This window comes from Heptranchias perlo, chromosome 24 (genome assembly GCF_035084215.1).
Source record: "Heptranchias perlo isolate sHepPer1 chromosome 24, sHepPer1.hap1, whole genome shotgun sequence".
NCBI lineage: Eukaryota > Metazoa > Chordata > Chondrichthyes > Hexanchiformes > Hexanchidae > Heptranchias > Heptranchias perlo.
Window position 1 is genome coordinate 44,559,018 of NC_090348.1, and position 27,963 is coordinate 44,586,980.

General features: G+C 48.8%; 1 protein-coding gene across 1 annotated transcript; it reads right to left on the minus strand.

Annotated features, from left to right (window-relative positions):
- Positions 1–58: 58 nt before the first annotated feature.
- LOC137341745 (transmembrane protein 209-like) lies at positions 59–27,945 on the minus strand. Its single transcript, XM_068005199.1, has 14 exons — positions 27,729–27,945; positions 26,761–26,819; positions 25,411–25,542; positions 23,563–23,804; positions 17,382–17,586; positions 15,840–16,015; positions 14,558–14,629; positions 12,502–12,598; positions 9,631–9,756; positions 8,564–8,661; positions 7,949–8,063; positions 6,746–6,843; positions 5,788–5,861; positions 59–2,532 (listed from the first exon to the last, which is right to left on the minus strand). Exons 1-14 carry the CDS (start codon positions 27,869–27,871, stop codon positions 2,478–2,480), a joined length of 1,692 nt encoding a protein of 563 aa, XP_067861300.1. The 5' UTR covers positions 27,872–27,945; the 3' UTR covers positions 59–2,477.
- Between the last annotated feature and the right edge of the window lie 18 nt (positions 27,946–27,963).

Here is a 27,963-nt window from a genome sequence, read left to right on the forward strand (position 1 = left end):
ATCAAAAGCTGGAGCAGATTGGAAACCGATGAGCAAAAAAAGACGAGGAAAGCTTGGGTATAAATATGTACAAATTATTATAAATCTGTTGGATAGTTACAGGATTATTGAAGGGATCACGATAATTCAGAGATTGCAGAATCCCAAACTGTACATCTGCGGCACCCAACAAATCAAAATAGATCCCACATCTCAACAAACGGAACCAATTTATAAAAACAGACAAATGATTATCAGTATCAAATCGAACATTTTCGCAGTCCCCGGCCTCAGGCTCTTCCAGGTCACTGTTGGATGTAGAGTAAAGCTCTCCACAACGTGCCTCAGTCCCGATCTCGGAAGAGTGTCCTCTATCGCACCCGTGTAATATTTTTCCATATCCCTCACCAACCCATCCCGTGGCCTCTCCGAATGAGATGCCATTCAATGCTCTTTACTCCTCCTCCCTGAAGGCATCGACTCCGGCTGGTGTATATTCCAGAGGCATCAGTCGCCCTCTGGCACCTTGAATAAGTGGCCATTCATCTGTGGGGCTGGACTGTGCATGTTGGCAGGTGGAGAGGGGGAGGGCAATTATACAGAGGAACCAATAGCCACACTCACTCACTTCCAGTGGTTTTGGGGAGGGGGGGGAAATCCCTAGTCCTAACCCAGCATCGCTAGTCCAGCCCGTCAGGTAACTCAGCAGAGACTAGGGATCAAATGAGATGGTGGAAGCTTCCTAGTCGGTACAACTCACCTACACTCAGCATCAACCAGCTGAGCCACTGGGAGACTTCAGAAGGGCAGACCTCTGGCCGAGAGAGGGGAGACTTAATTTTTTTTTTCAAAAAGGGTCATGGGCTCCTGCTTCTGATCCTTATTTAGTGGGACCCCAATTGGAAAGTGGACAGGATTAGGATCGGCCGCGCTGCCCCACACGGTCAAATAACCCACCGACACACAACTGAAGAATGGCCACTTGGATGAGGTATGGGAGGGCTGCTGGTATTCAGGGCACCAATCCCCAGCACGGAGAGGAGGGCAGCACACATAGTGCTTTCTTTAAACAGAGCAGCTCACTCTAACGCAGCCCTGAACTGAACTTTTCAGCTACTGAATCTCGAGACTGTGCTGGTTTTCACTGGCTTGGTGTAGTATTAAAAAAAATAAATAAAGTTAAAAAAAATATGTATAAACCTTTAACCTACAGCAGCTGATTCTGGAGATCCTGTATTACAGTCAAAAAAAAAGACAAATTTAAAAAGAAATGGTGCATTTGTCACTGAAGGGTGAGTGATACTGTGGTAGGGAACAGATCACAGTTCCGATGTAGCCATCAGTGGTGGGGTCCAGCACAGGCTGGCTTCAGACTAAAGCTCCCTCCGTGGAGTCCCAACACCAATATCAGCATCGCTTGCTGCACCACTTCTTACAAAAACCAAGCTCAGGACAGTCAACTTCGCCCTGAATTGGGGGGAGGAGGCGGAGCCCTTTGCCACCAGCCCCAGATTAAAAGAGAGGACCCTCTCAGTGGAGATGACATTCGGCCCCATCAGTTTGAACTGATCACAGAGGTGCTTTTACAGCAATTATTTTCCACTGCCCACCTTCTCCCCTCCCCAGTGAAACCCACCAGCCTGTCACTTCTACCCATTTTTCATTCTCAGACCAGCCTTCCTGCAGATGGGACAGGCCGGCAAAGACATGTCACAACACCCCCAAATCACTCTGCTTCCTGCAGTATTTTATAACCGGGCTGCTGAGAGTGCTAAAAGCTGAATAAAATGCTCAGCTTGGTTTGCATTGACACTGCTAATTTAAAAAGGGGCCGCATAGAATTAGAGAGAATGGAGAAAGCAGGAGTGAGAGTGAGTGAGTGAGAGAGAGAGTGACAGTGAGAGAGAGAGTGACAGTGAGTGATTATTCCAGCAGTTTGAGGCGTAACCACAGTGATTGTGTTTACAGAACGACGGCAGCAGAAAAAGACGCAATTTCTGTAGCTCTCCCCCACCCCTCAAACACTCCATCCAACGACCCCCTCTCCACAAGCAGAAATTCCACAGGAATGAATACTGATCTTCCATGGAAAATACAGCAGCGTCTTTTTCTGCATCACACCAAGGCTTTGAAGATCATGAAAAGTACACACTCACTTCCATTCGTCAGGATAAAAGAAGTCCTTTTCTTCAAACACTGGCACACAGAGAAAGTTTTTTTGCTTCAAAAAAGGAAACAAAATTTACAAAAAAAAAGGGGTTTCTCAGTATCGAAGCAGCTGCACTACAGCCAGATTCCCCAGAGTGAGCCCGGAGTGACAGTGCAGTCACAGGGCAGAGTCACAAGTACCGCTTCCGAGTTTATTCGTCAGACTCCTGCACCTCTCAGTCAGGTGGCAGTACGAGAAAGGTCAAGGAGAAAGAATTGGGGGACGGGGGTCAGATGCTGAATTGGTTCAGTTTCTGCACATATATCGGGAATATCCCAGCAACTGTTCCTTATTCTCCAAAAATCCACAAAACGTTCACTCCAGACAAGCCGAGATTCACCCTTCTGTAAAAGGAAACAAACAGATTAAATAAGCACTGTTCGTATAGATTAAATAAGCACTGTTCGTATAGATTAAATAAGCACTGTTCGTATAGATTAAATAAGCACTGTTCGTATAGATTAAATATGTACTGTTCGTATAGATTAAATAAGCACTGTTCGTACAGATTGCATTCTAATTTTTTTTTTCAAAAAAGAACAAAGTTTAAAGACCACCATTTGATTCTCAGGGGCCTTTTAGAAAGGTTTTTCCTGTCTCCAGGGGACAGACATGACTCCAGGTTACATTTACCCACCCACTGGCTCAGGAACAAGCTGCTCCTCAGGCAAGGAACGGCAGTGCAGTCCACGGGCACCTGGAGACTTGCTTTCGAAGTCTGTGTTAGTGCAACACATTTTAGGCCAGCGGGTTTCAAACTTTACTGTACGGGGGGAAACCCTGTACAAATATTAACGCACTCCCAGGCACCCCCATGCAAATAAGGGCACACTCCCGAAGACCCCCTTAAGTACAGTTGACCCTTCTGGAGGCCCCCTGCCCCGACTTCTGTCGGACAGTGTCAGCCAACACCATGTGCAAAAAGGTGGGGGCAGTATTCCTTCTTGAACCATTGCACGTAGCGGTTTGATGCAACTGAGTGGCTCGCTAGGCCACGTCAGAGGGCAGTTAAGAGTCAACCACGTTGGCCCAGGCCAGATAAGGACAGCAGCTTCCCTTCCCTAAAGGACATTAATGAACCAGTGGGGTTTTTACAACAATCCAACAGCTTCATGGTCACTTTTACTGAGACCTGATTCTTATTTCCAGATTTTTTAAAACCTGAATTCAAATTCTGATTGTGGTGGGATTAGATTCACGTTCTCTGGATTACTGGTCCTGTGACATAACCAATACACTAACCTACTTTATTAAAAATAATATAATAAAATTCTTAAATACCAACATCAGTGACCCCAAGATCGACTTGGTTGCAAAATCTATGCTTAAGGCTACGGGAATCTACTGCCATACATATTACTACTTAATCTAGGCTGACACTTCAATGCAGTACGGAGGGAATGCTGCGTTGTTGGAGGCACCGTCTGCCTGTTGAGGGGGATGTAAATGATCTCATGTCACCCAGGCAGTTCTGCCATTGCCCTGGCCAACAATCCAGCCTCAACCATCACCACCAAAGCCAAATTTAACTGGTCACTCATCCCATTTGTTGTTTGTGGGAGCTTGCTGTGCACAAATTGGCCGCTGTGTCTCAAAAGTACTTCACTGGCTGTGAAACATTTTGGGACATCCTGAGGGCCTGTCGGGCACGAAAGGAATGAGAGTCTTTCTTTATTACAGCTCTCCTCAGCTACCAAGTTATATAAAGGGACAAATTTAACTGTATAGAATACTTACTTAGATCAGAATGACTTTTCTTTTGCCTCTTCCTACATCCAATTGAACTGAAGCACTTTCTGTAGAGGTTCCAAACCAATCAAAATAACAGCCACAAGAGTTCCACCTGGTGGCTAACTGGGTAAAAGCACTCAGTCTCAGAGACCAGGATAGCCCCAGGTTTTATCTCTGGTCTACGCTGATCTTAGCCAGGGTGGCCATAGTGCTGCTGCATACGGCCTGGGCTCGGGAGAGGAAACAACCCCCACTGCTGTCCAGCGACTGCCCTCCCTCACCGCAGCCTCCCTGGCTGGCTGGTGCATGTGTTATTAGCATCGGGTAAGGACTGTTCGATTAGCCGTGATGTCTCCCACCTTTTGAATATACCGTCAGCAGCCGCTGCTCTCCCCACAAATGAAGAACAGCTACTTGACTGAGGTGCCAGGGGGTGGTGCCAGTAACCCATGGAACAATGGCCTAGGTGCACAGGAACAGGAGGAGGCCATTCAGCCCCTCAGGTCAGTTCCGCCATTCAATTAGATCATGGTCGATCTGCACCTCAACTCCCCTTACCCGACTTTGCTCCACATCCTTTGATACCCCCACCCAACAAAAATCTGTCACTCTCAGTCTTGAAAGCTCCAAGTGTCACCCAGCATCCACAGCCTTTTGGAGGAGAGAATTCCAGGTTTCCAATACCCTTTGTGTGAAAAAGTGCTTCCTGATTTTGCACCTAAATGGCTGAGCTCTGATTTTAAGCATCGTGCCCTCTTGTTCTGGGTTACCCCCAGAAGAAACAGTTTCTACGGGTCTACCCTATCGATTCCTTTTATCATTTTAAAACACCTCGATCAGATCACCCCCCTCAACCTTCTAAACTCATGGGAATACAAGCCATGTTCATGCAGCCTGTCCTCATAAATTAACCCTTTTAGACCCAGTAAAACCCCATTCTAAACCCTAAACAAAAGTTAGAACCAGGAGGAGGAGGGGGGAAATGGAAGGGCATTTAGGGAAGGTGGAAAGTTGGAGGGGGGGGCGGGGGGGGGGGGGGGAAACGGGACGACTCCCAAGCGAATAGCTCACTCATATCGAGAGGAGAACTTCGTGGGGTTTAAGGAAACCTTCAGTGAATTCAGTTTTTAAGAAGGGGGCGTTGGGCCTTGTGCAAATGCAGTGATGTGGCCTTTCTATCCATCAATATGTGTCCCAAGACCCCATGTGAAGGTTTGGGATGGGGGGGGGGGGGGGGGGGAAACTCCCCAATGTGGAATCGCACTGATCCCAGGGTCATCGTCATGGTGCTAGCACATCTCCCCTGGCCTTGCTCTCATCAGTCTTAGGAGGGGTCGCGCCGCGGGGTCGCGTCGCGGGGGCCGGGGTCGCGTCGCGGGGGGCGCGTCGCGGGGGCCGGGGCGGGGGCGCGTCGCGGGGGCCGGGGCGGGGGCGCGTCGCGGGGGCCGGGGCGGGGGCGCGTCGCGGGGGCCGGGGCGGGGTCGCGTCGCGGGGGCCGGGGCGGGGTCGCGTCGCGGGGGCCGGGGGCGCGTCGCGGGGGCCGGGGCGGGGTCGCGTCGCGGGGGCCGGGGCGGGGTCTACCTGTCTCTTTACTTTCCCATCTCAGCGGGAGGCCAGGATTGAAGTTTCAGTTGAGTCGAACGGGATGGGCGAATCAAAGTTTGGAAAGGAGTTTTTTTTTGGTAGATTGTGATTTTTTGGAATGTGACGGGCGAGAAAACAAATCAGAAAAGCGGAATCTTAAACCAAATCGGACAAAAAAAAATACAAATAATCCGTATCAAGTATCTGTATCTCAAGTGCCAATGATTTAAGGAGAAAACAGCGGAGACTCCGTGCGTTAGGGAAGTCTGAAAATAACCACATACCCCAACATTCCCGACTCCTTCGTTTTAATTATGTACAAAAACATCAGGATGGTGTGAAGCATGTTGCTCCTGTCCTGCAAAACAAAAGAAGATTATTTCATAAAATAAAAGCTGGAACATAAAATCTAATTCTGACTCTCGGATGAGATGTTAAACCGAGGCCCCGCCTGCCCTCTCAGGTGGCTGCAATAGATCCCATGGCACTATTTCAAAGGAGAGCAGGGGAATTCTCCCCGGTGCCCTGGTCAGTATTTGTCCCTCAACCGACACCTAAAACGGATTATCTGGCCATCACCACGTTGCTGTTTGTGGGATCTTGCTGTGCATAAAACTGCAGCGTTTCCTACATTACAACAGTGACTACATTTCAAAAGTACTTCACTGGCTGTAAAGCACTTTGGGCCATCCTGATAACAGCAGTTTCACCCCTCCAAGAATCTGGAACAAACTGAGGTTCCTTCCACTGTGGAGGTTCGAGGCTCGAGGCTCAGGAGTAGCACGCTGCCCGAATCAGATGGTCATGGGTTCCAGCCCCACTCCACAGGCTTGTGCACATAATCCAGGCTGACATCCAGAGCAGTACTGAGGGAGTGCTGCACTGTCGGAGGAGCCGTCTTCCGTTAACCCGAGGCCCCGTCTGCCTGTTCAGGTGGGTGTAAAACGTCCCATGGTGCCAAGAGTAGCAGCAGCAAGTTCTCCTGGCGTCCTGATCAACATTAACCAGTCACTCGTCTGACTGCTGTTTGTGGGATCTTGCTGTGTATAAATTAACAGCCATGTTTCTCTACATAACGGTGATTACACTTCAAAAAGAAAAGTAATCCATTGGCTGTGAAGTGCTTTAAGGAATAATGAGGATGGGAAAGGCAAATCCTTGTTTCTTTCACTATCACAGGGCTCAAGAGAAGGAAGGAAATATTTATTTTAAAAATCAGAAGGAGACACTTGTTTTGAGTACCTTTGGCAAACTGTACAGCTGGCCCTGGTAGATGAGCTGGTAGTGTGGGGGGTTGATGTTGCTTTGGTGTATACAGAACAAATGCTCATTCGCAGTATCTGCAAACAGAATTAGGAACCAGAAAAAAATCAGCCACAAGTGAATAACTGGCCAAATCTTTTAACAACACAAGAGAGTGGGAAATCATCACTAATAACTAAGTACACGCTGGATCAGGCGGACTCACTCACGCCCGAGTCAGAAGGTCGTGGGTTCAAGTCCCACTCCACTGCAGTACTGAGGGAGTGCTGCAGTGTCAGAGGTGCTGTCTTTTGGATCAGACTTTAAATTAAAACCCTGACTACCCATTCAGGTGGATGTTAAAGATCCGTTTGCACTAAATTAAAATAGGAAGTTCTCCTGGTGTCCTGGCAAATATCCTTCCCTCAAAAAACAGATTGACTCGCCATTCAACTCCCTGCTGCTCGAGGGGTCTTGCTGTATGCAAAATGGCTGCTGCGTTTGTCTACATAGCAGCAGTTATAACTACACTTTAGTTTAACTCACTGAACGCTTGCAGGCATTTGAGAGATATGCAAAGGCACTACATAAATGCAAGTCTGCCTGCCTGACACTGTCGGAAATGAATAGAGAAATAGGAGTCAGAGACATTTCAATATAGACGACCATGCAACCCCCACCCCACCCCCGTGTCGCATCTCTCCCCTCTAATCCCATTTCCCTTCCACCCTTTACTATTTAGCTGCATAGGAAGTACAACTAAAGGAAGCCCAAGTGTATCTAGTTTCCTTTTAAATGCTGTGATTGACACCTTTACATAAAAACATTTCTGCAAGCCTTCTCACTAATAACAAACCATTCAAAAAACCCAGGGGGTTCCCACTCCCGATTGCTACGTGGGGACCCATCGACAGTCGACGTGCGCAAACAGGTGAACAAAAGGAAGAGGAGAGGATTGGGCGCTGGTGTGATTCCCCCTACAGCTGAATAGCCACACAACACTCAATGTCTTAGGTTCAAACTGGAAGAACGGACACCTGGTACTGGAGGGCGATTAGACCTGTGAATCCGCAGCCGAGCACAAATCGGGATTTCAAGACAGAGGGGAAACGCAAGAGAGGTCGGAAACATTGCAATCATTATCTAATAGTGCAACCCACAGTGTCGCTGGTGTATAGATACCAGCTGCCGAAACATACTTGCCTGGTTTATCAGGAGTTTGAATGAAATGTTGGGATGTGAAAGTTTTCCCATCAGGGTATTTGGGGTGTGGAGGCAGCCTGGAGTCAAGGTAGGTGCAGAACATGTGCATTATAATCTGAAACACAGAAAGCAGAGTATGAGAGGGAGGGTCACACCATCAACTCTACGCAGCGCACAGAGCAAATGGAAGTTAAACAGGATCTGCCGATGCTGTAGAACAGACATTAAAAGGGCAGCACCAGGTCTCTTCCAATAGCTGCGAGCTTGTCCAGTGAGCAGCTGAGCCGTACAGACTAGGAGGGTCCCGGGTTCCACCCCCAGACCGTGCTCAGTCTGCTGACCCCCCGGACGGGGAAGTCAGTTCGCTGCTCCTAACCCCCAACCCCCTCCTAACACACCACGAGTTTCCTATCTCAGTCAGGTCATCAGAGGAAAAGCCCTTCATTAGGCAGCGAGGAGAGGGAAACTTGTCACACAAGGAGTCTCCTCTTGCTCACGTACACCCAACTAGCTACCTGGTTCCAATAATTAACAATGAGTCTCCCTATGTGTATATCTGTTAAGATGTTAAACACACACAAGAAAAGCTTTGCACCCTTCTTGCTTTGTACTCACAGCAGAATCGGTGGGAAGGTCTGTATCCCATTTCCGGGACTTGTACTCTCCACCTCCATTCCATCGGAACGAGCTCATACAACCTCCGTGGGCAAGTTCTGCAACAAACCAAGTCACTTCATGGGAACACTGAACATCCGTGCAGATAACGAGGAACTTGGTAACTACCGATGTGTCATGGCGAGAGTTGCCTCACTCAGATTAAACTCTCTCCCACCAATTATGTTTTCTCAAACGTTTGCGCTCAGGATAAGGGTCTTAGTGCTGGGAAACTGAATGTTTTCTATTGCATGCATCCAACATCAGTACGAATCATTCCCAGAGCAGGTACAACAGCTGGACGCAGCATAAACCTCCCTTTATTCTGTCCAATGTATCTAAATACCAGAAACCACCCCCTCCCCCCGACCACAATTGTGACATTTCCCACCAGAAAGAGACAGAACATAGGAACAGGAGGAGGACATTTAGCCCCTGGAGCCTGTTCCGCCATTCAATAAGATCACGGCTGATCTGTGACCTAACTCCATATACCTGCCTTAACCTCCATATCCCTTAATACCGCTGGTTAACAAAAATCTATCAATCTCAGATTTAAAATTAACAATTGAGCTGGCATCAACTGCCATTTGCTGAAGAGAATTCCAAACTTCGACCACCCTTTGCGTGTAGAAGTGTTCACTAACTTCACTCCTGAAAGTCCTGGCTCTAATTTTTAGGCTACGTCCCCGAGTGCTAGATTCCCCAACCTGCGGAAATAGTTTCTCTCTATCTACCCTATCGGTTCCCCTTAATATCTTGAAAATTTCAATCAAATCACCCCTTAATCATCTAAATTCCAGGGAATACAACCCGAGTTTGTGTAATCTCTCCTCGGAATTTAACCCTTGTAGTCCAGATATCATTCTAGTAAATCTACGCTGCACTCTCTCCAAGGCCAATATATCAGAGAGAGTCAGCCAATGTTGATGATGTGGTTTAGCGCAGTCACTGGGATTCCAGTGTTTAATGGTGGGAGCCTGATATTTTCATATTATATCCACTTGAATTGTGAAACAGGAACGCACCTTTGATCCTCTCCACCAGGTACTCTTGGTTTGATGTAATGTCCAAGTACTGGACAACGATGTTCAGTGTTGGAATCTGGGGAGCTCTGACCAGGGCTGCTTGTCTTAGGCTGCTAATGCTGGTCTCTGCGAAAGGGCAAAGAGGAAACCCGTTCAACCACCAGAGTTCCCTATGGTCATCGCATAATGAAATTTTCAAACACAGCAGCTCCTGTATCACTGCTGCAATACCGTGTCAGTGAGATAAAGCACACACCTGAGAATCCCTACACCGAGTGTGTCAGAGAGCAGTGAGACACAGCACACACCCGAGAATCCCTACACCGAGTGTGTCAGAGAGCAGTGAGACACAGCACACACCTGAGAATCCCTACACCGAGTGTGTCAGAGAGCAGTGAGACACAGCACACACCCGAGAATCCCTACACCGTGTGTCAGAGAGCAGTGAGGCACAGCACACACCCGAGAATCCCTACACCAAGTGTGTCAGAGAGCAGTGAGACACAGCACACACCCGAGAATCCCTACACCGAGTGTGTCAGAGAGCAGTGAGACAGAGCACACACCCGAGAATCCCTACACCGAGTGTGTCAGAGAGCAGTGAGACACAGCACACACCCGAGAATCCCTACACCGAGTGTGTCAGAGAGCAGTGAGGCACAGCACACACCCGAGAATCCCTACACCGAGTGTGTCAGAGAGCAGTGAGGCACAGCACACACCCGAGAATCCCTACAACGAGTGTGTCAGAGAGCAGTGAGGCACAGCACACACCCGAGAATCCCTACACCGAGTGTGTCAGTGAGACACAGCACAAACCCGAGAATCCCTACACCGAGTGTGTCAGAGAACAGTGAGGCACAGCACACACCCGAGAATCCCTACACCGAGTGTGTCAGAGAGCAGTGAGGCACAGCACACATCCGAGAATCCCTACACCGAGTGTGTCAGAGAGCAGTTAGGCACATCCAAGGCAAATATTTGGAGTAAGGCAAAAATATTGGGATTAGATTAGATTCCGTAACAGAATTTCATAAAATAGAAGGAAGCCATTCGGCCCATCAGACCTGCACCAGCTCTCTGCAAGAGCTATTCGTCGGTTGGCAAGTCAGTAACTGAGGGCGTAAATTTAAGGCAACCAGAAGAACAAAGGGAGAAATCTTTCTACGCAGAGGGTTGTAAGGACATAGAATAGACTAAAAGATTTAATGGGCCAGAGATCCCTCCCAAAGTAATGGAGGAGCTCAACGGTGCTCTCTGTTTTTAGTGACGAATTGAAGGAGCAAGTTCTGGTGTTTGCACATGCACAGTAAAACGTGGAAATCGTGAACTTGCTCCCAGTGGTTCGCCGGCGATATAAGTGCTTCGAATTAAAGGGCCGTCGCACGCTGCAATCAGAGAAATCATTGAAAAAGAGCAAACTTGCTTTCCTGCCCGGCTGGAAAGTAACTAATTACGCCACCAGGTCTAAACTAAGTTTTAAAAGTTAGTCTTAATGACCGTCAAACCACTAGAAATTAAATTTTTAAAATGTGGAGTCTCATATTACTCCTTATTTTAATAGTTTTTGGTTATTAAAAAATAGTAATTAAAAAATTTTGCCTTTCCATCCCTTTAATTTAATTCAATTATTTCTTTGGCTTTTCATATTAAAAAAAATTAAAATTTTTATTTACAATGACATCCAGAATACTAACTTTAAATGAATGAAGTCTGAGCATTGCAGCCTGATTCTGTAGGCGGGTCTTCTCCTCTGGCGTTTCCAGCCGCGCATCAACTCATGCTGCTCACAGGCTGGGTTGATAACGCACATTTTGGTTAAACTTCAAATTCAAGCAATTGGACACCACACAGCCCGCAGTATTTTCGTAAATTAAATTCGCAGGAGCTGCGGTGAGCATTGCCTCGCCGTTCTGCGTGATTTCTGGCCCACTGTATTGGTGGATGACCTCTGCTGGCCGTATCCTAACTCGCACCAAGTCCCGTTCACCCATCACCCCCTGTGCCCGTTGACCTACAATGGCTCCCGGTCCGGGAACGCCTCGATTTTAAAATTCTCATCCTTGTTTTCAAATCTCTCCGTGGCCTCGCCCCTCCCTATTTCTGTAGCCTCCTCCAGCCCTACAACCCTCTGAGATTTCTGCGCTCCTCCAATTCTGGCCTCTTGCACATCCCCGATTTTTAATCGCTCCATCATTGGCGGCCGTGCCTTCAGCTGCCTAGGCCCTAAGCTCTGGAATTCCCTCCCTAAACCTCTCCGCCTCTCTCTCCTTAAAATCTACCTCTTTGACCAAGCTTTTGGTCACCTGTCTTAATATTTCCTTATGTGGCTCGGTGTCAAATTTTGTTTGATAATCGCTCCTGTGAAGCGCCTTGGGACATTTTACTACGTTAAAGGCGCTATATAAATGCTTTTTCTCATTCTCCCATAATTCTCCCTTCACAAGGTATGGATCCTTGTTGGGGGTTTGGTTGTCAAGACTCTGGTTGCCCTCCTTTACCTTGTATATGTGGTCACTTTTCAGGCGCGAGCCACAGGAGACTGAACGTCAACAGGCTATTTGACTACAGGGGCATCAAAGCACAGCCAGTCCAATTCTGTCCTCACCTGCACACTCCCAGCAGGGATTGCTAGGTCAGGAGCAGGATCCCTGGCAGATTCACCAACCTTCCCCCCCCCCTTCACCCCTAAACCCACAGGGCATGGAGGACAATTTACACGCCCCCTCCAATCGCCTTGGCCAAGATCAACGAACGCAGCACAGGCCGGGGATCTCCCTGGGCATTGTGGTCCAACTACCCGCTGCCTAAAGATGCTGAGCCACAGGAATAGCCAATCTCTGGCTTTAGGTCCTGAAACGACATACGTACCTCCTACTTGCAGCTCGGGACACCCTAGTCTCCTTAGCTGTGTGTTCACGCCGTCAATCTCTTTGACCAAACGATTCAAAATGGTCTCGCTCATCCACTGCGGACAGATAAGATACAAGAGGACACAACCTTAGAGTCTGAGCCAAGTCCACAAAAGCGAATCCAGTAAATATATGTCTGCACACAGCGTTGATTAGATCTGGAACAATCTGACCCAGAAAGCCAGCAACACAGTGCTTAAAAGGGAGACACATTTGGGAAACAAGGAAATATAAAAGGGAAATGGAGAAAAAGCAGAGAACTGGGATCAAAGCAATGGAATTTACTGCCACGGGCAGCTGAAACGGTACAGCAGACTCACTTGGTTGAATGGCCCTCTTTGGTTCCTGTACTCAGTTAAACAAAAAGTTAATTTTCATTACCAGGAACCTGTTTTTATGCTCCACTCAGTGCAGGATTCAGGGAACAAAGACTCCATGTGAATTCACTAATAATATCCAGATCTGTAACACCTGCTGGGAGCAGAGTACCTCTGAGAAATTACTGCATTTGGTGCAGGGTTTGGACACAAGTTAAACATTAGGAAGTTAAGAAGGAAAGTCAGGAAAATTAGGGTAAACACTCCACAGCTCTATCACCTTCTGGGTGAAAACATTGAGAGTAACGTTCCAGACACAGAGCAGCTTGAGGTTCATCGAAACTACAGCACAGAAACAGGCCATTCGACCCAACTGGTCTATGCCAGCGTTTATGCTCCACACGAGTCTCCTCTCTCCCTGCTTCCACTAACCCCATCAGGATAACCTTCGATTCCTTTCTCCCTCATGTGCTTATCCAGCTTCCCCTTAAATGCTCAAGCCAGGACTGTGTGTTAAAACACTGGGCACAGAGGACTGCGGCCAATACACAACGCATCTGAGTTTCTACCCATTTTAAAGAGGGCAGGCGGGGAAGACGTTAAAAAGAGACTGATTGGCAGCTTGAATTCAGAGAGGGATTGCCGAATCAGATCACGAGCTAATTCCTGCACAGGAGTCCGAGAGGGGCTGTAAAAGAGCTGGACTACACCTCCCTCTGCTTTTGTTCACCTTTGCCAGGCCGCTCCTGCTCTGCCCCAACAATCTCTTCCCTACTTCGAGGACGGACAGAAATGCAAGCCGGTTGTTGACTGGTCACCAAGCAAGGAGAAGTTGCCTGGGTCCAGACATCCCAATTTCCCATTCGTCTCTCTCACAGCAACGGGGGGAGAAATGGCAACAGGAAGAGAAGCCTTAACCCCGGGATGGGGGAATAAATCACAACACCCCACCAACTCAGTGCTATGGGCCGAGATTGCCCCCCTCCCACCCCAGAAGAGGCTTGTATACTGCAGACCCAGTTACTGTCCCCAGCACTCCGTGCTAATCACAGGCAGCTCCCTAGATCGGGCAGATAGAGCTAACCGTCTGCCACCGTCAGCATCAATTACAAAGGCACCACTTATAACATATCAAGCGCGCTGGCTATTTCGAGCAGTTCAATTAAGTGCACACTGATTTAAAAGGCACTGCTGATTTCAGCCAAAGTCGGGTCCTTCAAGCAGTTTCAATCAGCTGTTCGCACCTCGTTAAAGTGCGGTTACCTTAGTGATCAGAGTCTGGATGCAACTGCTAACCAGTCAGAGAGGCAGTTGTTAAGTGGAGATTTTCGGTGTGTTTTAAATAATATATTGGTTACTTCACTTTTTGGTTTTACTGTCCACGTATAGCAGGAAAATTGCATCAACACAAACATGCTCGCTGTGAGCAGTGGGGACTGTATTAGGCCACGAGGGAATGTACGCCCCATTCAAACTCAGAAATCAAAGCTTCAGTGAACAAGACTCGTTATTTAAGGTACTGTATTGGGAACATGGTGGGGTTGGGATGAAGGACGGGGTGAATTGGGCCGGACTAAATTCGGATCCCGTCACTTAAAACTTAACGGGGTGACCGCGAAGGCTACAGCCAAACAAGGGCAGCAGGCTCCCAATGAATCTGAGCTAGTGAACAGTGGGGCTCACTGAACATTTACTTACGTTTCTCAGGTTGGCTGTCCAGGAATCGAGAAGGTCCAACTGCTGCCGGCTCATATTCAGTCTCATCCACACCTGAAAGGTACCAAGAGGTCAACAATTACAGTCTTAGTGAATCCCAATCCTCCTCCTGCTGATTTTCTACCCACTCCTCCTTCCCCCCTCTCCCCCCACCCCGAAGGCTCTTTGCTGGGTTATAATTCCACAGCGCCCTCCAGTACTTTGTCCAAATGGCCATTCTTCTTGCCTGTACCTGGACATCGAGTGTTAGGGGGCTTGGAGGGGGTGGGTCCATTAAGTGCCCCACCCCACGAGGCATCTGGACAGAGGCGCTTTCCAGCAAGGGTTGCTGGCTAATAAATCAGGGGTGCGAATACTGGCCAGCTGTCTCCTGCCTATTCTGGGGCACTGACCCTAGTTGTAGCTGCCCCTCTACCGCCACTTAGCGCAGGCCAGGGATCCAATCTGGGGTGTTCAGCGCATTCAGACAATAGTGAAATCAGAAACATCGCAGCGCAGAATAAAGAGAAACACAGCAACAAAATGGGAATAACCAACCCACACCGCTCACACGCCCGATCCTCGGAGCGTTATAAACAGCGCAGAGACAGCCGAGGACAGGCAGCTCAGCACTGACGGTGGACTCCAGCTGCCTCACTTCAATATTTAGCAATCTGACTTTAGTAGTGGAGAAAAAACAATTTCAGTCCTAAAATACTCTCACAGGTTTACTTCTGAGCTCATCAACCAAAGCTTTACTTAAGGAGTCAGTCGCGGCTCAGTCGATAGCACTCTTGCCTTTGGCTTCAAGCCCCACTCCAGGGGCCTGAGAACATAATTTAGCCTGGCACTTCAGCGCAGTACTGAGGGAGTGCTGCACTGTCGGAGGTGCCGTCTTTCGGATGAGGCCCCGTCTGGTCTCCCAAGCGGACATAAAAGATTCCACGGCGCTATTCGAAAAGCAGCAGGGGAGTTCTCCCCGGTATCCTGGCCAATACTTATCCCTCAACCAACATTGCTAAAACAGATTATCTGGTCATTATCTCATAGTTGTTTGTGGGACCTTGCTGTGCGCAGATTGGCTGCTGCGTTTCCTACAGTGCAACAGTGACTACACTTCAAAAGTACTTATTTGGCTGTAAAGCACGTTCGAACATCTTGAGGCTGTGAAAGGCACTATTATAAATGAGAGTTCTTTCTTTCTTAAGCTTTAGCCCTTCAAGGGTTCATTTTTAATCTTCTACGAATCATGTGAAATGCTAAGCATCTAGAAATTGTAACGCACCTCTTCCGCGAGCAGCTTGGAGCCCAGGTCAGTGTCATCTTTGTGGGCCGAGGGGGCCTGGGACCGGCTGGCGAGCTGGTACTGGAATTTGCGTAGCGACTGCGCGTAGTCTCCTGTGGTGCGGCTGTAGTTCCAAAAGGTCGGACTGTTTCTGTTGGATGCACATTCCGGGCTTCCTGTGTGTGTGCGCGCACAAATCAATAAAGGCAAGGCATTCAGCAATTAAAAGCGAGAGCCAGGCAGTCCCTTTTTACCATTGGGTCTCCCAAAGTTTCAGCCAATCTTACGTCCCCGTCCTCTTAACCCAATTCATCTTTCGAATTGAGGTGCAGTATCACTTTCACAGCCTGGATACTGCCTCGGGTACACACTCATTTTAGAATTGCAGAGCCTTAAATTGGCAGGTTGGATGATAACAGCAGTACAAAGATCAGGCTTCCATTTCACTCCCCATTTAACCTCATAGTTCCCATTTAACCTCATAGAAACTAGCCTTTGTCCCTTCTTTTTTCTCTCTCTTGAAGGTGTGGACTCTTTGTTGGACGACGAATGCCCTCTGGTACATCATGCAAGCAGCCATCAGTCATGTGCGAGCAAGGGTGCCAGCAAGCTATTCAACCACAGCAGCATCACAGCTAAGTCTGAAGCTGGAACCTCGGCTGATTTTTTTTCTCACCCCCCACCCCTCCCAAACCTAGAAGTGCTGAGGCCGACCGAGCGCCGACATTGCTACCCTGGCAGAGAGGGAGCTAACAGCACAGACCAGGGATCGAGCCCGGGACTGCCCTGACTGCAGGGCCCAGCTGCTCGTTGGTTAAGTGAGTTTATCCATCGGGGCAAATGACCAAAGGAGCTTGAGGCGGTGACTCCGTTTACCAAATAACCACTCCCCAATAACATTACACCCCCCCACTCCACCCCCAACCTCAATACCAGAACACAACTTTTCAATCTGTGATAAAGAACAAGATAATCTCAAAATGGGGCTTCCCCTCTCCCACCCCAGTTTTCTCCTTCCCCTTCTGAAGGTCCATGCCATGTTACAGCTTCATTCAAACCAACCTCCCTCCAGTATCTTCATGTGTGAGCTTAAGACAGTGAATGTCAACAGACCTCCCAACTGTTTGGGAAGGAGCACTAAAGAGAGGGGGAATTACGGCCAAGCCCAATCCTGTTCACAGAATCGTACGGCACAGGAGGCCATTCGGCCCATTGTCTCTGTGCCGGATCTTTGAAAGAACTATCCAATTAGTCCCACTCACCCTGCTCTTTCCCCATAACCCTGCAAATTTCCTCAACTTGTCCTTGTTCACCCAATGTCCATGCATACACTTTGCAGGAGAGGTCACTGGACGACAATCGGGACTGAAAGTCCCCTTGCCCTCCCATCCAAAACATAGAGACGCCAATGATTGCAACCGTCCTCAAACTGCCCCGGCTGAGATCGGCTAACGCAGTACAGACCAGGCCCCTGAATCCGGGTCCCTCACTGTTCTGTACGGTTCCGATTATATCACACCAAAAGTTCAAGCCTCAACTGACCCAGCTGGCTGCGGCCCTGCTTCTCCTCTTCAGAGCGGAGGAAGTTCTCCAGAGACTTCATGTCGGTCACGTACTCATCTCGTGTGAGGGGAGCGCTGTACACGGAAGGTGCAGATCGGTAACGGGCTCTCAGGCTGGAGCCCTCTGTACTCCCCACGCTGTTATTGTACAAGCACGAATTCTGAAGGGGACTGAAGCTGGAGCCCTAAAGGAAAATAGGAAAGAATAAAGTCTCCAGCAGTTTAGCTAACAAAAGCCCCTCGTCTCTGGCCTCCAACTCGCCCCCAAAACCCCCCCCCAAACCTCCCGGTCTATCACAGCCTTTGTTTCAAACACATCATCCCACTCACTCTTCCTCACCACCCCCTGCATCGTCGCCGTGTTGAAATCGAGTCAGTCTCCTACTCTAACTTATTCTTTCCCAGGACTTCAAAGTGGAGGAACTCTCGAGCTCCCCCTGTCTCCCCTTCCTCCGACAATCAAGGCTTTTAAAATCTAAGCTTGGTGTTACCTAAACACATCTTGAACCAAATTTTTGAGGTAAATCAAGTCCCACTCCAGAGACTTGAGCACATAATTCAGGCTGACACTCCCAGTGCAGTACTGAGGGAGTGCTGCACTGTTGGAGGTGCCGTCTTTCAGATAAGACGTTAAACCGAGGCCCCGTCTGCCCTCTCAGGTGGACATAAAAGATCCCACGGCCACTATTGGACGAGGAGCAGGGGAGTCCTGGCCAATATTTATCCCTCAACCAACACCTAAAACAGATTGTCTGGTCATTTATTTCACTGCTGTTTGTGGGATCTTGCTTTGCGCAAAATTGCTGCCGCATTTCCCTACATTATAACGGTGATTTCAAAAGTACTTCATTGGCTGTAAAGCGCTTTGGGACGTCCTGAGGTCGTGAGAGGTGCTGTATAAATGCAAGTTCTTTCTTCCTCATCGTCTGTCCTAGTCTTTTCACCCTTGCTGGTGTCCTGCGCTGAGGTTCCTCAGCCCCTCATTTACACTCGCCAAAAAACAATTTCCATTTATTAACATAACAGTATCGAACTGTAAAAACAAAAACCCACTGGAACATACAGGGCTAGAAAAAAAATTATTGCTGTCTTCAAAGAATAAAAATAACTTGAATTTATGTTGTGCCATTAACACAGTAAAACGTCCCAAGGCGCTTCACAGGAGCGATTTTCAAACAAAATTTGACACCGAGCCACATAAGGAGATATTAGGTCAGGTGACCAAAAGCTTAGTCAAAGAGGTAGGTTTTAAGGAACCACTTAAAGGTTTAGAGAGAGGTAGAGAGGCGGAGAGGTTTAGGGTAGGAATTCCAGAGCTTAGAGCCTAGGCAGCTGAAGACACGCCCGCCAATTGTGGAGCGATTAAAATCGGGGATGTGTAAGAGGCAAGAATTGGAGGAGCGCAGGGATCCCGGATGGGTGTAGTTGAAGGAGATTACAGAGACAGGGAGGGGCGAGGCCATGGAGGGAATTTGAAAACAAGGATGAGAATTTTAAAATCGAGGCGTTCCCGGACCGGGAGCCAATGTAGGTCAGTGAGCACACAATACACTTTCCATTACTCCTCAGTTAGTTCTTTGACCAGAAAACTTATCCAGCTTGTTCTTAATTTATCTACTTCCTGTCAGGTTTCATATCATTTCAGCTACAGCAATATTAAAAGACATTCTCCCTCCCCTCCCAGCCCAGCCGCTCCAACACACTGTTCCGTGACTGAGAGACAAACGGAGAACTTCAGGGGCATTCGGGGCTGTTTTTAGTTCCAGAGATGCACAGAGTTGCCTCCAGAGGAGGTTTCTCTCAGTCCCACCAGAACACAGCCGTTCCCAGCGCCAGTGGATGTCCTCGGCCACAAGGCAATACTGCTCTAGACCTTCACACAACTATGCACGTGCAAGATTACACTCGGAGCAGTGGAGAGGAGCAGAGCTGCCTACTACTGTGAGCGTAGAACAGAGCTGCTGGTTCATGTGTACGTAGAGCAGCGGGTTAATGTAGATTCCACAGTACTTGGAGCCCCAGCATATTATTTATCGTATTATTCAATTTGAAGCAGATCTGTAATATAAAAGGGTTTGGGTAGGGGTGGGTTTAAAGAGAGGGGTATGAACCGAACCTTCCACAATTATAACCAGCCAATGCTCCAATGTGCGTCAAAGGGTATTCCACCATGGGAGTCATCATCTGCAAACTGGTTGTCCTATCCCACTGTCCTATCCCACTGTCCTATCCCACTGTCCTATCCCACTGTCCTATCCCACTGTCCTATCCCACTTAAAATAAGAGCCACTCGATCACGACCAGGGGCAGGATTTCTGGCCACTTTCCTCTTTGCTAACCCAGGGCTCATAAGCCGATCAGTTCAGCTCGAATGCCACACCGGATGAGATCAGCCAGTCCCGCATGGATCGGGAATGGAATCTGGGATCCCCGCTGGTCAGTACGGTTCAGCTACTCAGTGGATATAAAAACTTACTGAGTCATCAGACCTGGCAGCGCGGGCAATTCCACCCAGGGCTGACGCGCTTTTAAACAAAATGATGAGAAACTGAAAACTCCTCACCAGATGGCAACGCAATTAATGGAATTGGGATTACACAAAACCGGGAACGGTGGGAAAACGGACTGAATTAAACACATGGCAACGGAGGTCAGGGTAAAGGAGCTGTCATTTTCACCTGCGACCAGAACACAGCCAGCCCCACAGGAGTACGGAAAGAAAGCACCTTTCGCAATCACTCCCTTTGGTTCACAATCAAACACCAAGGATTCCGAGAGAAGATTCATGTGTATTTTTCTCTATCTGGTGGGGTGGGTGGGGGACTCCCGGGCAGACGGACCTGAAACCGGGCAGGAATCAGGAAGTGGGGAAGAGAGGTGGGGGTGAGCCCAGCAAGGCTTCCTCACAGTGGCACGGTGGGGGGGGGGTCAGGAAGGTCCCTGGCCTTCTCGTCTCCCGTGGCGCACCGCACTGGGACTCCCACCGTGCGACAGGCTTCCTGGTCAGTCCCACAGTCCTGCTCATGACAGCAATAACCAGGGCTGCTTGAAATTCCAGTGCTCCTTCACCGTTGGTTTTCTGCAGTCGGTCCCAAGCCTACTTTTAGAATCATAGAATCATAGAAGTTTACAACATGGAAACAGGCCCTTCGGCCCAACATGTCCATGTCGCCCAGTTTATACCACTAAGCTAGTCCCAATTGCCTGCACTTGGCCCATATCCCTCTATACCCATCTTACCCATGTAACTGTCCAAATACTTTTTAAAAGACAAAATTGTACCCGCCTCTACTACTGCCTCTGGCAGCTCGTTCCAGACACTCACCACCCTTTGAGTGAAAAAATTCCCCCTCTGGACCCTTTTGTATCTCTCCCCTCTCACCTTAAATCTATGCCCCCTCGTTATAGACTCCCCTACCTTTGGGAAATGATTTTGACTATCTACCTTATCTATGCCCCTCATTATTTTATAGACTTCTATAAGATCACCCCTTAACCTCCTACTCTCCAGGGAAAAAAGTCTCAGTCTATCCAACCTCTCCCTATAAGTCAAACCATCAAGTCCCGGTAGCATCCTAGTAAATCTTTTCTGCACTCTTTCTAGTTTAATAATATCCTTTCTATAATAGGGTGACCAGAACTGAACACAGTATTCCAAGTGTGGCCTTACTAATGTTTTGTACAACTTCAGCAAGACATCCCAACTCCTGTATTCAATGTTCTGACCAATGAAACCAAGCATGCTGAATGCCTTCTTCACCACCCTATCCACCTGTGACTCCACTTTCAAGGAGCTATGAACCTGTACACCTAGATCTCTTTGTTCTTTAACTCTCCCCAATGCCCTGGCCCGATTCGATCTACCAAAATGCATCACCTCACATTTATCTAAATTAAACTCCATCTGCCATTCATCGGCCCACTGGCCCAATTTATCAAGATCCCGTTGCAATCCTAGATAACCTTCTTCACTGTCCACAATGCCACCAATCTTGGTGTCATCTGCAAACTTACTAACCATGCCTCCTAAATTCTCATCCAAATCATTAATATAAATAACAAATAACAGCGGACCCAGCACCGATCCCTGAGGCACACCGCTGGTCACAGGCCTCCAATTTGAAAAACAAGCCTCTACAACCACCCTCTGTCTTCTGTCGTCAAGCCAATTTTGTATCCAATTGGCTACCTCACCTTGGATCCCGTGAGTTTTAACCTTATGTAACAACCTACCATGCGGTACCTTGTCAAAGACTTTGCTAAAGTCCATGTAGACCACGTCTACTGCACAGCCCTCATCTATCTTCTTGGTTACCCCTTCAAAAAACTCAATCAAATTCGTGAGACATGATTTTCCTCTCACAAAACCATGCTGACTGTTCCTAATCAGTCCCTGCCTCTCCAAATGCCTGTAGATCCTGTCTCTCAGAATACCCTCTAACAACTTACCCACTACAGATGTCAGGCTCACCGGTCTGCAGTTCCCAGGCTTTTCCCTGCCGCCCTTCTTAAACAAAGGCACAACATTTGCCACCCTCCAATCTTCAGGCACCTCACCTGTAGCTGTCGATTCAAATATCTCTGCTCGGGGACCCGCAATTTCCTCCCTAACCTCCCATAACGTCCTGGGATACATTTCATCAGGTCCCGGAGATTTATCGACCTTGATGCGCGTTAAGACGTCCAGCACCTCCCTCTCGGTAATATGTACACTCCTCAAGACATCACTATTTATTTCCCCAAGTTCCCTAACATCCATGCCTTTCTCAACCGTAAACACCGATGTGAAATATTCATTTAGGATCTCACCCATCTCTTGTGTTTCTCTTGCCAATTTTCTCCGTTCCACGCTGAAGATACAGTCCAATCCGGGTCCCCCCCCCGCCAGCTCAAGGACCCTGCCCAGCATTTACTCGGTGGCTTTGACGGTGATTCCAGGGGGGCGGGGTCATCATGGCCATGGCCAAGCCCGACCCTGTCCGCACGTGGACTCCCAGTACGAGGAATGGGAATCCTGGCCGCCTTTCCCCCTCCACAACCCGGGAGCACTGAGGCCTATCGCAGCCCTGGCTGGGATCAGTTACTCACTGATACACCCAGCTGGTCCTCTGGGGAAGTCTACACCATCTCATCTGTTGACACGGGAAGGCTTTCCTTTTTTTTGTTGCAAAATATAAAATATGGCAAAAACTTCCCTCACAGGTTCAATGGGTAAAAGCTATGAACGCCTTGGGACATTTTACTACCTTAAAGGCACTATATAAACGCAAGATCAGGGACGCCCCAGATTTCTATGATCTGTGCCGAGCTACAGCGACAGTGCGGGGGGGCAAACCTGTACCCGGTGACCCAGAGACTGGGGGAGGGGAGCAGAATAAGTCAAAGGTCACAGTGCTCGTTGCCATCCCGGCTACAAAGAGCACAGATTTGGCCGAGGTGTGGACAGCATCGGGGCTGATCGTAATATCACCCACGGAGGAATAGCTCTCAACACTCACTGTCAACGGCTCACGCAGTAAAGAATGGCACTCGATTGAGGCACCCGAGGGCCACGGACATTTGCGGAACAGCCACCCCAGCTCGGGTCAGTGTCTTAACAATGTCAGCCGTGGTTCGGTGGTAGCACTCGCGCCTCGGAGTCAGAAGGTTGTGGGTTCAAGTCTCACTCCAGAGACTTGAGCACAAAATTTAGGCTGACACCCCCAGTGCAATACTGAGAGAGTGCTGCATTGTCAGAGATGCTGTCTTTCGGATGAGGCATTAAGCTGAGGCCCCGTCTGCTCTCTCGGATGGATGTAAAAGATCCCCAGGCACTATTTTGAAGAGCAGGGGAGCTCTCCCAGTGTCCTGGCCAATATTTATCCCTCAACCAACATCATTAAAACAGATTATTTTGTCGGTATCACATTGCTGTTTGTGGGACCTTGCCCTGCACAAAATGGCTGCCACGTTGCCCATATTACAACAGTGACTACACTTCAAAGAGTATTTCAAAAAGGCACGATATAAATGCAAGTTCTTTCTTTCTTACTGTCAGGCGAGATGGGGAAAACGGGAACATGGTTACAAACCCATAATGGGGATTTTAGAGATACCAGTGAACGTCAAATATTGATCCCAATGGTTAGATTCCACCCCACCTCCCCTCCGTTTCTACGTACCGTATTGAAGCTGTTGCCAGACGAGTACATCACAGAGGACGGGAAGGATCCACTCCCTGGCGGGGAAGGGGTCGGCATGGTTGGGCTAAACCCCGTTATACAGTTGGGGCTGAACTTGGGACTGGGGCAGAGGGGCCGCGAAGGGCTGTAGGACAGCACGCTCTGCCCCTGGGCCATGCCCGGCGGGGAGCTGTTGGGGGTGGACGTGGTGGCTGGCTTCTGCTGCGGAGTCGTCTGTATCGCTGAGGAGAGAAGAGTTGCGACAGGTTAAGTACTCGGTTATAGGTCCCCCCTCTCGCTTCCCGTTGAGACTTTTGTCATCTCCATATGGTCAGTACTGCTCTTCACCTTCCTCACCCATCACATCCAACGTTCAGAAGTCCCAACCCCCATGTTCTTCCTCGTTGTGTTGAACTCATCCTCCCCGTCTCCTACTCGGATTCTTCAACCACCTCAACACTGTGGTGCCTCTTACCCCCTTGGTTTTTGTATCTAGAGCACAGACTGTAAAAGCCAGGAGGCAATTTTTGGACTGGTCCAAGACCTCAGGTGAGGTTGCAGTTGGGATCATTGTGTATAGTTTTGACCAGCTCATTATAGGAAGGATAGAAAAGCAAAAAAGCAATGGAGAAGATGCAGCGTAGATTCACAAGGATGTGTAACCGGGGACCGGGGTGAGGGGTTACAGTTACAAAGGGACCTGAGAAGAGAGGGCTTCTTTTCAATGGAGATCGAGAAGATCGAGGATTGGGACATTTTCAAGTAATGATGGGTTATTATTAGGGTGAACGGTGTTCGATTGCTTCTACTGGATTAATCAGCAATGGGTTTAAAGGTCAGAATATTAAAGGATACACAGGGAGGTGGAGAAGGCGAAGAAGAGATCTCTCCCCTTCCCCCACCCCAAGGTCACCCACCATTGCAGTGGTCTGCTGACAGCTCGAGCTGCTCTCGTGATGACGTTTACAGAAAGGGCACACACGCATTGACAGGAGCTCCATTTATTTGTGCTTTTCCCTGATCTCCAAGTTCCTGAGTTTGGACACTCGGTTGACTTGAAATAGCTCCCCCACCCTCCCCCACTCCCATGCGACAGCAGTCGCTCAAACAGGCGGAAAGCCTTTCAACAACAACTTGCATTTATATAGCGCCTTTAACGTGGCAAAACGTCCAAGACGCTTCACGGGAGTGATCATCAAACAAAATTTGACACCGAGCCACATAAGGAGATATTAGGACAGGTGACCAAAAGCTTGGTCAAAGAGGTTGGTTTTAAAGAGCGTCTTAAAAGAGATAGAGGGGGTCAGGGAGGGAATTCTAGAGCTTAGCTCCTCGGCAGCTGAAGGCACGGCCGCCGATGGTGGAGCGATTAAAATTGGGGACAGAATTGGAGGAGCGCAGAGATCTCGGAGGGTTGTAGGGCTGGAGGAGATTATGGAGATTTGTGGGGTGGGGGTGGTGGGTAGCGAGGCCATGGAGGGGCTTGGTGCAAGTTAGGGCACTGGCAGCAGAGATTATGGAGGGTGGAAGATGGGAGGCCGGCCAGGAGAGCATTGGAATAGTCAAGTCTGGAGGTAACAAAGGCATGGATGAGAGTTTCAGTTTCAGATGAGCTGAGGCAGGGGCGGAGATAGGCGATGTTACAGAGGTGGAAGTAGACGGTTTTGGTGATGGAGCAGATATGTGGTCGGAAGCTCATCTCAGGATCAAATTGGACGCCAGGGTTGCAGACGGTCTGGTTCAGCCTCAGACAGTGGCCAGGGAGAGGGGTGGAGTCGGGAGCTAGGGACCGGAGTTCCTTAACCGTTCTCTCTCCCCACACTGGGCCGCAGCTACGTCCCAACTTACCTGAGTTCCTCATTCCCAGCAGGGTTTGCTGCTGTGGGCTCATCACAAGGCTGGCTGGGACCACGGCACTCCTGAAATAACGCCAGAAATCAAATAAAGCATTCAGGCAAAACAAGGTGACCAGTCCGAGCTCTGGAACAAAAGAGAGAGAAATCGGAAAGTTACAAGACGTGCAACAGAATACACCAAACTAAATTCAGGCAGTGTTTTGCGTGGGATTCAAGATACGGAGCGGGCTCCGTAGAAATTGAAACTCTTAAGCTGAACGACACGGAACGGGAAGCTACAAACATCGATCCTACGGTCAGTGTGGAGTTAGCTGCTCTCAGCAAGGACTGGCCTTGATGTGGAAAGGAGAACATCAGAGCAGCCCAAGGGAAAAGCTATTCCCACTGGATGAGTTGGTAACCAGAGGGCACATGTTTAGGAGCATCACCAGAACAGAGAACTTAGAAATAATTCTCAGGACATGGAACGTCTTAGTGGAATCACAATCCAGAATAGCTTTTAAAAATGGAAGCAAATAAATATTTGAAAAATTATTTTTTTTTAAAGGGGCACGGGGAAGGGAAACAGGAACGGGACCGGGAGGCTAGCTCTTTCAGAGAGCCAGCACAGGCACGATGGGCCGAGTGGCCGCCTACTGAACTCCTATATTCTACAAGACACAACTGGCAAATAGCTGAGGCTGAAGGGAAGGAACGAAAACGGACAGCAACCACCTGGGGCACCGGAAGGTTCTGCGGGATGTATAAGCGTCTCCGAGAGGTGGCAGAGACACCAGCCCAGGGCACGGGGCAAAGGTCCACCCCCCCCCCCCGCTCTTGCCCAATAACCTGCCGTGACCCGCAACTGCCATAGGAACAGGAGGAGGCCATTCAACCCCTCGAGCCTGTCCCGCCATTCAATTAGATCATGGCTGATCTGTATCTTAACTCCATTTACCCGCCTTGGTTCCATAACCTTTGCCTCACAAAAATCTATCAATCCCAGTTTTGAAATTTTCAATTGACCCCCAGCCTCAACAGTTTTTTGGGTGGGGGAGGGAAAAAGAGTTCCAGATTTCCACTCCCCTTTGTGTGAAGAAGTGTTTCCTGACATCACCCCTGAACGGCCTAGCTTTAATGATAAGGTTATGCCCCCTTATTCTAGACACCCCACTAGAAGAAATAGTTTCTCTCTATCTACCCAAACACCTCAATCAGATCACCATTTAATCTTCTATACTCCGAGGTAAACAAGCCTCGTCGATGCAACCAGCCCTCATAATTTAACCAGAGGAGCACATTTAATCAGTGGGAGACAGCACAATCGGCAACTAAGTTCTCCAGATAGCACAGAGTTACTCACCAATATACCACAGGGGCCAGTAGCTGATGTTGTAGAATTTGCTCAGCAATTTGCCAGTCCTGCAAAATGAGATTTTTTAAAAAAATTATAAAATATGTGCATCTTGACTCAAAAATAAAAATTAATACGATTAGCTGGGAATCAAACACCTTGTGTTTGAACTCAAGACAAGGGTTTAAAAGCAAATTACTGAGGCCCCTCTCCCACTCCATCAGTAAATGCCTTTCTGGCCCATTACTCTGGACCAGTAACCCGTTACCAGTAACGAGACTGATGGATGTCTTCGCCAGCTCTCAAAGTTAGAGACTAATCCAGATTCACAAAGTTTCTTATTGCTCCTCCTTTTTCTGCCAATGTTCCCTTTGCCGCTGTGACCTGTGGCTCCAAAGTCACCTTCCCAGTACCTCACGGAGAGAGGCCACCCTCCACGTGTTAGCCCGCGCAGCGAGTGTCGGCAGGCGATTCGGGAGCGGTGAGTCTGGCCGATTTTCCCAGGGGAGCCAAGGCCGATTTTAACCCCGGAACGCTGCAATCGGCCAAGATCGACTAACACACCCGAATGGGGAAAGAAGCTGGTCTGTCCGGTTCAGCTACTCACTGGGTCGTCGGGTGGCACCCACAAGACAGCCCTTGCTTTCTGATGACACGAAGAAGAGCAGGGGGGAGTTCTCCCCGGTGTCCTGGGCCAATATTGATCTCTCAACCAACACCACTAAGACAGGTCATCTCGTTCCTATTAGCGGGATCTTGCTGTGCGCAAACTGGCTGCCGCGTTTCCCTACGTTACAACAGTGACTACACTTCCAAAAAGTACTCCATTGGCTGTAAAGCGCTTTGGGGCGTCCCGAGGTTGTGGAAGGCGCTATAGAAATGCAAATCTTTCATCCTAACACCAGGTGTCAAATTTTATCTCCACAATTTAAAGACAAATGAGAGTCACTGCGAGTGGAGAGGGAACAACCACTCACATCTCCATGTAGACCATCCCAGCGAGCCCCACATTGAGCAGCCCCCAGACCAGCATCACCTTCCTGGCTTGCGCCTCTTTCCTCATCTGGATGGTGCGGTCGATGAGAGCGGTGCCGGGGGGCCCATTTCCCGCTGGGTTCATTTCTGTGGACACAAACTGACAGTTTAACGGTTTTCAGTAAAGAATAAACCGGATTCGAGGAGTTTCCCAAAAGCAGCAAAAAGGCGGGAGGG